This window comes from Battus philenor, unplaced genomic scaffold (assembly GCF_028537555.1).
Source record: "Battus philenor isolate CCGP_79_NKW_IND1 unplaced genomic scaffold, ilBatPhil1.0.hap1 SCAF_12, whole genome shotgun sequence".
NCBI lineage: Eukaryota > Metazoa > Arthropoda > Insecta > Lepidoptera > Papilionidae > Battus > Battus philenor.
Window position 1 is genome coordinate 1560341 of NW_027181674.1, and position 14538 is coordinate 1574878.

Sequence of the window (14538 nt, forward strand, 5' to 3'; positions counted from 1 at the left end):
TATGGAAAATGTAGGTTGTTACAGGCAGTCGTTGAGATTTTTAAAATATTACCAGTCTGCATTGATAGATGAAATCAAGCCAGAATTTTTACTAACATATCACTATTGAAACCAATTGTGGACCCATATTTAAAAGGACCCCGAAAAAAATACTAATTGTGAATTTTTTACCTGGAAATACAAGATGATCGTCCAGATGAGACCAAGGACGACGGCTGGTCTGCCGTCAACCAGGTCTGCGGCGTTTATGTTCACCAGCTTGATCCTCTTGCCAGCCAGGAATCGTAGAGCTGTGTTTGCGTTGGACAGGAAATGTGGTCGACGAAGAACGCGCCCACGTTCCATTGGCTGCGAAACACACCAATAGTGTTAAAAAGGAAACCAATATTCTTTTTTTTAAAAGGAGAATATTTTAAAATACCTAAAATTAATCGCCATATTTCATCATCATCATATCTGATGATAGACGCCCCCTGAAAAGCATAAGCCTCCTTGAAAGATTGCTACGACGACTGGTGTTCCACTGCGACTTATCAGCGACTTCCCGCTACTTCCACCGACTATGACTATATGTTTGGATGTTGTCAAATGCATCACTAAGCGCAAAACTCGATACCAGGGCCACCAGTTGGTTTATTTTTACATTTAAGATCACTAGAAACTTTATAATTTTGTGAAAAAATGTATAAATGGTTAAAAATTGCCAAACTAACACTTTTTTGTCCTTTTTTGGTATCAGATTCCTACCCAGTAAAGCTTCTTCGGTGTTCGTCTTTTTTACTTTTGGAGGGGCTATGGAATCTCCTATCGAACTCGCAGCTACCCCTTATACACTTTTTAAGCTACACATTTTTTTTACTTTATTGTACACGTTGCATTAAAAAGAAAAAGAGAGTTGTAATAGCATAAAAAAGTATAACAGGCGAACTTTAAACTCGAGGCAATTTCTTATACAAATCCGTATTATAGAAATAGAACATCAAGGAGATAGTCGACTTACAAGTAATAATGCTTACACATACATTTATTTATACATGTTTTTAGTGATCACTCTGAAGTATGTTACATTAATATAATTATTCTATTTGAACATGACAGATTAGTAATTTCTAGTAGTACAACATCTGCAGGTACAGATAGTTCAGTACCCGGATATAAATATTGCAAATCGTCCTTTGGAGAGAGACAATCGGCTAATTTCGGCTTCGTAGAGCACTATCTCTGTCCCACACTACGTGACGTTTTGTCCGTCGTATTTCGTGCGACAGAGATAACGCTCTACGAAGTCGAAATTAGCCGATTGTCTCTTTCCAAAACTCGATATGCAATGTTCGCCGGGTACTGTAAATAATACTTAACTTTAATATATAGTAAACCGAATTATTAAGATGTAGTGGAGTCCTGCGGTACAGGATTCCCAGGATACAATTTCTGCAATAATTATATAGGAGTGGTACTGCTCAGAAACAAGTTTATATAAGATAAGGAGCAGCGTCCTCTGCATACCATAATACCACATTGCGATCCCCAACCCGTCTGCCAAGGGTGGCGATATGATACATCCGTCCATAGATATATTTGGAGGTAAACTATGTTTTGCATTGAGAGTGTATGAGCAGAAAAGACGATACGTATACATTATTTATTATTTCTGAGATCATAGATCTTTCTATTAGTTGAACCATATATTAATTGTCTGTAAATGACATATATTTTCAACCCTTTAAAGTTTTCACATATATATACTATCACCCAAACTTCTGCATCACTTAACATAACGTAATTCCCGACATCTATAAAATTTAAAAACCTCTCTTTTTACATTTAACTATCTTAGAAACTATGTAAAGGCAATAAATATTAAGTATATGTTTTTATGTTAGTCAGGCATGCAAAAAGGCAAGTTTTAACCGATGCAAGAAACCCATAAACCGGTAACCTGACTCCGAAGTTGCCGAACGGTAAAATGTTTACCGCTTCCTGTGATTACAATATTCACGACTGTAGAGAGCGTCTCGTTAATAACCTCACGTCTTTCCAATCGGGGTGGGCAGAGAAAACATAGTACATATATATATAAATACTAGCTGATCCCGCAAACGTTGTTTTGCAAAAAAAAAGTTAAAGTTTTTAATTAACAAATGTAAGATAAGGGTTGATCGTAGAGGGGTGAAAATTTAAGGTTGTATGTATTTTTTATGCTGTATCATAATAAAATAAAAACCAAAAAAATTGTTTAAAAAATTAAAAATAAAATTTAGGGGTAGACCACCCTTATCACTTAGGGGTATGGAAAATAGATAGTAGCCGATTCTCAGACATACTGAATACGCATGTAAAATTTGGTAAAAATCGGTTAAGCCGTTTCGGAGGAGTTCAAGTTCGAACACCGTAACACGAGAATTTTATATATTAGATATATATATATATATATGTATATATATATATATATATATATATATATATCAACATGACGACATTGTATATAACTAATGCACAGTGTTCATTTTGTAACTGTATCATATCAAAACTTACGATCGCAAGTTTAAGTTCTCCACCGCTGTGCTTTTTTATTAGGATCTGTATTCCACAGATATTAGCATCCGTGCCTTTGTTTAAATTTACGTTTATTATATTCAATTTTTTGGTTCATGTTTTGCATGCCAGCGTTTACTAAGTCTCTCGATCTATTTTACCAGCGACCTAGCAGTTTTAAAAATTACGTTTCGTACAACTATATTGCCATGCTCAGGTTGTACACCAGCATTTGTGTGGTTCCCGTATTGGCTACGTAGATGAATCTTGCGATCGCATCTTGAGTCTCGTCCGTGCAATACACGCACGTGTGTGACGTGATATTGCTACTACCGCGTGATGAACACTATTATACATTCCGAGGGTGCCTTTAGCTAGGCTACCACTGCTTGGAAATGTGGTACTAGAGAAATATGTTCAGATAGTGGAGGCATCATCTCATTGATTGAGCAATACCTCCTGGTGAACATGCGATCTATTTTTTTTCGACTTGGTACACTGCGCAGGTTCGAAGATGCAGAATGCAAAGAGCGCTTAGCCTCGAACCACTTTAAAAGTAGTGAAGCTTGAGGTCTTACCAGCGGTTTCAATCTGTTACTTTTTACCGGTCAACAGTTTTACCAGATTGGCCGCAGAGCTTTTAACTTGGGCAGACCCTACAAAGGGTCAGTAGTCCCAAGAGCTCCCTCAATGGGCCCTCAGATGGGGATCTTTGTAAGAACAATAGAGCTCTTTTTTAAATCTATAACAAAATGGCTGCCGATTAAAATTATGTCATTACTTTTGCGCCACCTTTTATGTGTTAGTGTTAAGTTGAGTTTGTTTTACAGAATAAAGCCATTGTTTCTGTTGAAATCTACCGTTCCCACAAAATTCGGAGACTATCTTATATATATGAACATTTAAACTTCTCGGAAGAAATAAATAATTTGCCGTATAAGATTCATTGCAACACCATACTTCACATATATTCATAAATATCCCGGAACATTAAAAGAATGTTCTGTGTCAGATTTCTTGCAACACTGAGTTTAACTTTGCAAATATCGCTTTGGCGTCTTTGACGGTTCAATGGCAGAAACTTAAAATGTTTACATAAAATTTAAACAAGACATTATTGAAAGTATCTTTAGTTTTTTGTGATACTGAATCAGACTAATTTCTTTAGTGTATATATCATTGACCGGACTGACTTGTAACACTTGAACCCTTTAAGGATTTTCGATATAATACATCAGAAGTGTGTATCTTTAGAGAAGTAAAAATACAGCTCTTTCTTTCTGTTTCAGTCGATGGACGCTCACTGCAAGACACAGGCCTTCCTAAAGATCGTCACGATGACCAGTCCTAGTTCAGCTCTAGTTCAGTTCTAGTTGAACTCTAGTTCAGCTCTAGTTCACTTGCAACAAATCAATAATAGTACTCCCTATCCAAAATCAATGAATTCAGAAATAATAAATAGCGTAATGATAATATAGTAAAAAAATTCAATTTAACAATTCGTATTACCATATATTAAAATTAATTATTAACTGTCTGTCTCTGCGGACTTTGTATTACCAGAAGCTATCCATCTCTAACTAATATAACATCTTTTATATTTCAGAGTGATTTATTTATAATATGATTGTAAATAGGTGCAAAAGTTTTAAAGTTTTTTTGCTCACAAATAAGCTATATATAGCTAAACTAACTCGTTTAAAGCTTTCACACCTAAAACTAATTAGTCCTATGTACGTTCGTCATATTTTCTCGTAAATTGTTCCACAGATAATGATTCCTTGTATATAACTGAGAATTGAAAGATAACTCACCAACTTTTCACCAGAAAGCACCTCCAGGAGCGCCAGGAGTTTGGTGCCATCGCGGAGGTCATAGATCAGGTCGTCGATGCGAAGTGGTGGGATACGCTGCAAATAACATCACCGCATTATCACATCGAATTATAAATGGATGCAAGCCACTTCCAACAGCTCCTGTTGGATATATAGGAGAAGTATATCTTCAGCAGTAGACCTCAACTAAAATGTTGGTGATGATAATGAAAGTTTATCCAACGTGGACAATGTTTTCATGAAATAATTGTTATGAAGATCAAACACCTTACGAAATATAATAAAAATAATATCTTTAATTACGCATAAAAATTGATTTAACTCTATACATCAGAATAAAACTTCGTTTCAGTACAATTTACAATATTATTAGCCAAATATATAAAAAAAAATTTAAATAATATACTCAATGCGTTATATCTATATACTTAAAAATAAAAACAATAATTCGTTAGTCTGAAAAGAGAGGAACGTCATTTAAAATTAAGAAAAGGACCAATATATAGCGACGAAAAAAAAATAAAAAAAAATATAGCGTCAATCATTCATAATAATTACTAAATATTTTAATGATATCAAGCGTTATTTTGCGAAAGTCCATCCTAAGTAAGAAAAGGACCAATATTTAGCCACTTCCGCACATGCAGTGGTAGTCGTGCAATAAAGTGCACCGTCCGCCATCCTGCTGATAAATGCGCATGCAGCACACAATGCGAATTACACAACTACCACCGTTAAATCACCAGTAGCTATATATTAGTCCTTTTCTTACTTAAGATGAACTTCCGAAAAATAACGCCTGATTCCATTAGATCATTTAAAATTATTATTTAAATTGTCGATTCTTTTTAAAAGTTTATTCTGCAATATTTTAAATTATCACTTTGACATCTCAAATACAAACTTCTTTACCGACTGGCTACGGCAAAGAACGCATCATAACACAATTATTAACAGCGCCATCTATGAAGTGTCAAGGTTAAACAGATACTGCTTTACCGACATTAAATAAGCGCAGCACAAAACAAAATAAAATTATTAAAAGAAACTAGTTTCATTACATTCTTTTAAATATACTTATTTTTGAATTATATTTATTGATTTGATTTTTGCAATTATTATAATTATTTATCATATTTACTGGCATATTCCAGCTTAAATATCCCTTGCTGATAATAAATAGCTACTAATGCGTGTTAGTTGCTTTATAATGCACTATAATAGCGATGTCAAGGATGTAAGCGACCTTTGTTTGACAGTTTTCTAAACATTATATGGTATGTGACTCTCACCTTGGACAAATGTGAGTTGATCCAGTTGACGAAGGTCTTCTTCTGCACTCTCTCTTGTTCATCTGTAACAAAGGAAAACAATATAAAATTATTTGCCAGCAAAAAAAACTCGTTTCTTAATTTAAATTGAAGTAGTCTCATAAAAATATATGGTTTCAGAGCCTATAAATAAGTTAATTATAAAAAAGAACGAAAAACCATTTTTAATATCGAAATATTACGTATTGAAATAATATAAATATTTTACTATCCGTCCCTGCAAACTTTATATTGCCTGAAGTTATAGCCAGTAGCATTGTAATAGAAAAAATAAATTAATGTAACATTTTCCAAAATGATTTTTGTACATGTCGATTGGAAATAGTTTAAAGCTTTTATACCTAAAAAAATCATCCTGTATACAGGTATTGAAATCATCTACGTTATTATCTTGATTTATTTGCATTCTGCAGCCAAATTCGTAAAATTGTTTTTCTTCGAAAAGACGCCAAGACGATGCATGCCTATTTATAAATTGAAATGTCAAACTCGTATAGCGTTTCCCGCCAAAAAATTCTGCGCGTTCGAATGCATTTGCGACATGTTTTTAAAATGATCTTAATGACAATTTTAATTGCCAGTAGCTGAAATTTTAAAAATAAGTTAAATATTTGTATAATAATATTAGCTTTGTTTTATTTTATTTTCTGTATTTATATTCAAATTGTAAATTGTTACGGGACTATTTGCCATGATTTTTTTCTACGAGACGGAAGAAGATTTCTAAGTTAAATTTATAAATCTTTTAAATATATTTATATTTTTCTTTCCGTTGAAAAGTTACATCTAAGTCGTAAAATATAATATACATTATATCTAAAAGATATACGATATTTTTAATATTTTTTAAATTATTTATTAAGAAGATATCACAAGAAATAACCTCGATTTATGTTTGTGCTAACAACGTTGACATTATTCGTTAAGCCATGTTGGTTGCTTCTATTCTTGCGAATATCATTTTTGTTTTGAACCCGTAGAGAAATCTGGAGCATAGTTCCCTCTACCAGTATAATTATTCAAGGCATAAACCGCTTTAATTTTTTATAGAAACATAAATAAAAAATTTTGAGTGACATTTGACCAAGCTGCATTTTTTTTTTAAATTTCATCACAATAATATTTCAAGTGTCATTGACATAATAAAACGCAAGTAAATCATTTAAAGAGACAGCGCCACATGACATTTGTTTTCCCGCCAAAACGCCTATGCGTCAATTCTAATTAAAAGTCGGTCGCCATTGCCAAGTTCACTGCACCGGAGTGCATAGTAAACAATCACTAGATATCATGCATTTAAATATATCGATGATAATGCCGTGTTATTCTTAACCGTGCTATGTTCACAACTATATATGCTCCATGATTTCATCGCTTGTTAGAGCTTTGTTTATGGTATTACAAAATGGCGGATATATTTTTGCATATACAGAATGATTAAAAAAATCCTTCATACCTTTAAAATGTTGAATTTATAGCTAATTTGTAGTCGATTAATGTTAGTACAACTTATCTAAAATATTTTTCTTTAGAAATAATGGATAACATAATGATATATTTCGTAAAGTCGTTTTTTAATTCGTATTACAACATATTAAATTTAATTATTGTTAATCATCTCTCCCTGTAACTTTGTATTGACAGAAGTTATTACTCTTCTTATTCTAATAGAAAAAAAATATTTTAGTAATATACTTCAGAATGATTATTTTATAAAGGATGATTGTAAATAGGTGTGCTTTAAGCTATTTTGCTGGAAAATATACTATACATACACCCCGTAAAAGCTTTGACATATATTTCCAATTACTATTTCCATCATATAATGTAAATTTTATAGAATTAAAAAAATCTTATTTATTTAGTACGTCTGCGTCACTGCATATAAAACGCGTAATTATTGAAAATTAACGAGAGTGGAGAGATATATATTATTTGTGTAATATACAAATTAATCTATATTTTTTTTATCAACCTGTAACATGAGAAAACAACCGATTTAATTTTTTTAAAAGTTTTCTAATTTTGTGCGTTCATTTGTGATAAATTTATATTTTCGTTTACTGCGTTACTGCATCTGTCAAAATTTATCGAAATTATATTCAAATTAAATCAACAAAATTAATTTATCATTCATAAATATTGATATATGTTATATTTTTGTTAAAGTATTTTATAATTTTTCTAACAAAATGCGTCAGGCTAAAATTTTTGACAGTACGTGACATATCGAGGCGGCCATTTTGAAACAATTTTTTTAAAAAACTTTTGTGTCATAAATCGATAAATTCTGGATGGTATATTGTTACAGCTTTAAGACTCCGACCAGGGTAAATACCACTAGGTAAATTTAGACACTTAATTGATAAAACACCTGCACCAAATTGCACAAAACGTGGTGTGGTATAGGGTGCCCACTGTATCCTCGTGAAATATATCCAAACCGTAGCATCGAGAACATCTATCAACACATAACAGTTTATCTGTAGGCTTAGTAAACAGTATTTTGGCTTTTCTTCCGCAACGACTATGTTAATATTTAAATTATTAAAAATACCTTTGTTGTAAATACTATGTTTTTAAGTTTTCATAATAAAGTTATAAACCCTTCATAATAAATAAATATTAATAAAAAAACTCGATGAGTTAAAATAAAACACTTTATATGAACGCCATTTCATTGAAAAAAAATATTAGCAATGCTGTCATCAGCCGCCTTTGCCATTCATTATTTATAAAAAAAGATAAAAATTACCTCATACACACAGACAAAACAGGACATGCCGAAGCAATGACACGGTTTCTTTTAAGTTAGCCAATTATATTTCCTCGGCTTCTATTAATCTATTACCATCCTTATATAGTCAAATAACTAATAAGGCTTGTGCAGTGGTTTATATGGTAGAACCCTGAACGTCTGATCATCGCTTTCATACAAAGATGGAAACCGGTACAACCGGTAAATGATTATAAACAACTTACAAGGATTTCTTTATGTCAAAGTCTTTCTATAATTATAAATATACATTGTAATAATTGTGAATTTGAAATTATATGTACGATAAAAATTTTGATCTAACGAAAAAGCTCATTTCCGCAATATATTATATAAACATAGTGTAGGGGGATCTCTTCACAAATACTATACGTGAAAAAGATAAATATCCTTTGTTGTATTATTTGTCTCCGGCTGGTTTGTATGACATTAAAATCATAACATTTCCAAATTCAAAATTAGGTTAATGAAATTTTATTTAGAATTATTTTTCATTTATGTCAGAATGATTGAATCTAATGTAGAGAGGTCTTTGAGATCATCAGAGAATCTGAAAATAAAATGCCGGCGCATACTTCCTCATTCATGGTCAAATCTTTTACCACATAAGCCGTTCGATTGTGGAATGATTTACTGCTGAATATAAGACGTGCTAAGTATCATTAGCTATTTTTAAGAAAATGCTTAAGAAATATTTACTAGACTTATGATTATTTATTCTTTAATTTTTTGTATTTAAACCTTTAAAGCCTTTAAACATGTATATTCTGTATATAATTACAGTTTAAAAAATACAGAAAAAAGATAATTTATGTATGAATAGAAAAATAATTTATATATATGACAATCTGTTTCATGTGCATAAGAATATTAATAAAATAATAAGTAAAGGAAAAATTTACAATATGGGATAATATTGTTACACCTTTCTATAGGCTTAATAAAATAGTTACTCTTTTACGGGCAATTTTTATGGTATGATAGAATGCACTCTGGTGTAATATCTTTAAATCATCAATAAATCGTCGAAAAATCATATTAAAAATTCTGTTTACACTGTGAAGAATTAAATATGATAAAAATGAACTACTCATATTTTAAGGATGTTGTAAAGGTGACTCCGGAAAACCCACCAGAGTTTGTTGCAGGCTTTTATTCATATAATTCTAAGAATATAAAACCTCTCATATAAATACCAAAGCCATTAATTAACATATAACAACACGCAAAGCGTTCCAAGATGGATGCGTGGTATCCTTGTATTACTGAAACGGAACCCCAGGACACGCAGGTGGCACCGCCGGGCACGAACAAAGCCTTCCAGACTTCTCCAGGGTTGCATTACAGATTATATATTACATGAAAATAAATACATTTAAAAAACTTTTAAGTTTTACGGTTTTTTGATACCCATATTGTGGTGGTTATGGAAAAATATGTACCTAGTTCGCCATATTGGAACGGCGTCCTTCTTTAATTTTAAATTTTGACATAATCATCGTGTTTTACTAGTAGCCCTTTCATTTGATACCCATTTTGAGGGGGTTAATGAAAAATAATCCGCCATTTTGTATCGGCGGCCATCTTAGATTTATAATGTTATTAATTTTGTTATATTGTATTTGTCATCTTAATTAAATGTGTGTACCAAATTTCAGATCAATCTGACAACGGGAAGGTGCTTAAATTTCAATTTCTAATTTTCATCCAAATAAATTTCGTATTGGTCGAACTAAATAAAACCGTTTAAAAACCGTTTAAATACACATTTTACGATTACGTGCAATGACAGCAAAAAGCGCGCGTAAAATATCTTTTGACAGGTTGCGTCAACATGCGTTTTGCTTTTTTTGTGTTTATATAGATGTTGTATATAGATAATAAATTTATGTAAAAATAAGTTTATGTTTAAAAAAATTAAAGTAATATTTTCACTAATTACAATCCGATGAAACTTTAATATGTAGCGATCCGAGCGGATGCTTCTATCCGGAGCCTTCGTGCTTTCGCTACCTTAAAAGAGGTCATAGGTTAAGTGCCCTCTACACACTGCCACTTTAAACCTGCGGAATCTGCAAATGCCACTTGGCAGCACTGAAAGTAAGGTCAAAAAATCCTTTATCTTATAATTTAATCCAACGATAAAGAAATCATAAGCCAATTAAAAAGTCAAAGATAATTTAGGATTGTGGGTTTCGTTTTATTCACAGACCTTTAGGCGCATTTATTAAAGCTAGCATTTTTACGATTGCATCACAATTATTCTATAATAAAGATTTGTTTGCCAGCAAAAACAGACAAAATTATTAAAAAAAACTTGAAAGACATGATGTTAGTACAAGAAATAATAATAAACTGTATACTCCTAGTTTACGACTTAAAATTAAAAAATATATTCTTTGCCCAAGGTATATGTATGTACAATAAAATTCCGCAATATCATATCTGCCACTGGAGAGATTTAAAACCAATATCATAAAAATAATATTGGAAAAAGTATATTTTTCTATCTAAGAATACTATACTGGTGTTAATGTGTGGAATTAAATGTTGTTGCTCACTCGAGAAGCGCTCTTTATAAAACTATATTTGTGAAGAGCAACTGTTGAGTTTCTCGCCGGATCTTAGCAGAACTGCCTTTGGAGACCGTGGCAGCTTTTCTAGGGACAACAATGCCGACATTTTATGTTGATTGTCGATTCGAAAGTGCATGTAACAGCCCATTCGAATAAAGAATATTTTGATTTTGATTAAGAGCATTTGAAATTTTTAGTCAAGTTTGTGTCTTTGGTACATTTATTTTCTTTAATAAACCTCTGATAAAAAATAAGTTTTAAGAGTTTAAATTTTTAATTACTTATATAATACATTTGAATATATATATGTTATTTATATATTTAAAAAGGACAGTGAGGGCTAATACATTTTATAATTAATACAACTGCTAATGATATACTAGAATTTACAATAATATTCCGTAGTTATGAATAAATAAATTAAATATAATAAAATGTGACTTCCGCTAGAATTTATTTTGGTACGTCGTGTTATTTCATATGGAACAGGCAAAGATATATCCATTAATAAAGGTATATGCAAGACTCTATTTAAACTAGTTTAAATCATTTAAGAATAACATATATTTTTTAAATAAATTTTAAAATTAAAAATAAGTTCTTGACAACCCTGCTCGTATCAAATTGTCGACCGTACTCATTTCAGTTCTGAAATTACATGATCGCGTGCGGTGACCTTTTATAGACTTCAATTTGATTAACCAACGTTCCATTTTTGAATATTTATTTTATGTCAATTATTAACGGAATTCACGATTTTTTTTTTATTTAGAGATCAGAAAGAATGTCGCTTTATTAGGTTAAAATCACACGACTACATTTTTAACAAGTTTTTATTTCTAATTATCAGTATATTCACATACGTTATCAACAACCTTTTGCCATCTAGTATACAAAATCAATGCCGGAGCGGTAACAAATCAATCGGTTTTTCTGTAAAATATGTTGACAGAAACGACATTACTTTCTGGTCCCCCTAATATTTTGTTTATCTTTCACAATATAACTGAAAGATATTTGTGTTTATATCTAACGAAATCAGGTTGCTCGAATGGAGATAGAGATGGGTTTCACCGTAGAAATTGTTGCCCCTGCAATCATCAGCTGTTAGTGACGCGGCGTGGGTAGTCATTGGATTCGGGCAGCATGAGACAGGTAATCATAGTTATCTTGGGGGAGGTCTATGCCATATGTCTATCATCTGACATCGTAATGATGATGACTTCAAAAATTTCTACTACGCATAACTAAAATTTTCAGCTTCCTAAAATAATTCTTAATTATAATTAACTTTTTACAATAAAATTAGTCAAAATGGCGTAATATCTTGGTAAAATGTCAAAGACGAAATTTACTTGTTATAATATTTCAATTTGGGTCTTTAAAATAATAAATATTGTTATATTCAAAGCATGAACAAACCTTTGTAACTCGTGATGGGTGACGTAACAAGATGGCGCCGGCCAATGTCACAATATGTCAACATAAAGCTAACAGGATGCACGTGAACATGAAATTGTTTCATCCAATTGAAATTATGTCGTTATTATTGTTTAGCATTATTTTAATGACATTTAATAATCATTGTAGTATATTTTATTTAAATTTCTTTTAATTTAAACATTCTTAATGATAATATCTGACAATATCATTCCAAATAAAGTCTTTATGAAATACACATTTAAAGGGTTTATAATAATGTTTAATTGTGTTATTATATATAGTTTCTTTGACTATATATTATAAATTATCATTACATTAATTAAATATATTTCTGAAGCCGCTACTTTTTGGATAGATTGTACCCTTCGATAATTGGCAGCCAATAAGCTATGTACTCACCCCTATATAACTTTTACAACTATAGCAAATCATTCTGTATCCTTTACCTGTATCTTTTAGTTCGCAGGTTTAAGTGAGACCTTAATATGTAAAATTTCTAGTACAGTACCCGGCGATAAATATTATACATAGACCTTTGGAAAGAGACATTCGGCTAATTTCGGCTTTATAGAGCATTATCTCTATCCCACACTACCTATTTGACGTTTTATTCAAATGCGATAGAGTGCAGTCGCGTCCAGTTTAAAATAGACGTTGAGAGTTGTTATTTTTTTATTTTTTATTTTACTCCAACCTAAAGTGAACAATTATAGAAAAATTGGTGTATTAAATACAAAGAATAAAAATAATTATCAAAAGAAGCAAATGATACTTGTTTTAACAGCTCCAAATAGATACCGGACTGTTTGTATTTCGTGCGACGGAGATAATGCTCTACGAAGCCGAAATTAGCCGATTGTCTCTTTCCAAAGGTCGATGTGCAATATTTATCGCCGGGTATTGTAATATTTGAAACAGTAAGACGGTTTTCTATAATATAGGTTTAAATTTTTGAGAAATGTTTGTAGAAATAGGTCTCTCCCATTCTGCCATTGCCGATCCGTGGCTTCCACCCCAGAACTTCACCTACCACTTCAACTTACTACCAGTTGTTCGCCACATCATATACGAGTAGGTTACTTTCGTTTCTCTACAGATTAGCTGTTTACTATATGTTAATTTAGTATATGTCATTGTATATTTGCAAGAGGCTAGGCTGGTTATTTCTACCGCAAGGTTGATTCGGTGAATTGATACGTTTAATAATAGACGATGTTCACACAGGCGCATACTTATTTAGCGATGCATGTATTTTTTAATTCATATTATTATAAGCCAAGGGTACGATAAGAAGATATAAGAGGAGCTCAGTATATTGAAAATGCAATCAGATTGAACACTCCTATAATGGCATCCTTCGTTTTAAAGACACGAGGTTTCTAAACGTTTCCTGATCTGAAAATTTCCACGGCAAGCCCGGAAGGCTTTTTGTTGTAGTCACTTTTGCTATATCTTTAATATAGTTATTATTACAATTAATATCCAAGATATAATATAACATAAAAAGTTGCATTACAAGGTAGGGTTGGCTCAGAAATGTGGTCCCTCGCCTGTGGCCCCGGAGATGATTTGCTCGGGAATTCTCTACGATATAAAATGAAGGGGATAAAAGGAATACGAAGATATGTAGAAGAAAGAAAATAGACAGCCTAGCGGAGTAAGAAGATGAAGTAGCAATGAGGGGGCGGGGGCGTTTAACACGCGGAGCAGGCCGCTGTGGTCTAAACATTCTGGATTGGAGACCACGCACCAGCAAGAACAGCGTAGGATATCCACCCTCAAGGTGGTAAGACGCTTCCAACAAATCCTATTAGAAATCTGGACTCTTCAGAAATATTAATGGAGATGATAAAAGAGAGTATTGCAAAAAATTGGCCACTGCAGGGCATAAGCCTTCTCCAAAGATCACAACAATGAACAAACTTGCATCAAAACATCCGGCGATGTTCCACGACCTTCCTTATGTCGTCGGTCTGCCTAGTGGGGGGGGGGGGGGGGGCAATCTTCGCAGAGTCTATCGGCTCGTGATCACCTCTTGAAAA

The 14538-nt window shown here is 32.2% G+C and overlaps 1 protein-coding gene across 7 annotated transcripts in view; it reads right to left on the reverse strand.

Annotated features, from left to right (window-relative positions):
- Msp300 (Muscle-specific protein 300 kDa) overlaps positions 1–14538 on the reverse strand; it is a 264397-nt gene that overhangs the window by 152431 nt on the left and 97428 nt on the right. For all 7 annotated transcript variants that reach the window (XM_068776243.1, XM_068776245.1, XM_068776246.1 and 4 more), the window contains 3 exons: positions 5663–5724; positions 4350–4445; positions 172–348 (listed from right to left, as the gene is read on the reverse strand). In XM_068776243.1, coding sequence (XP_068632344.1) covers positions 172–348; positions 4350–4445; positions 5663–5724 — 335 coding nt within the window. The remainder of the gene's footprint in view (positions 1–171; positions 349–4349; positions 4446–5662; positions 5725–14538) is intronic.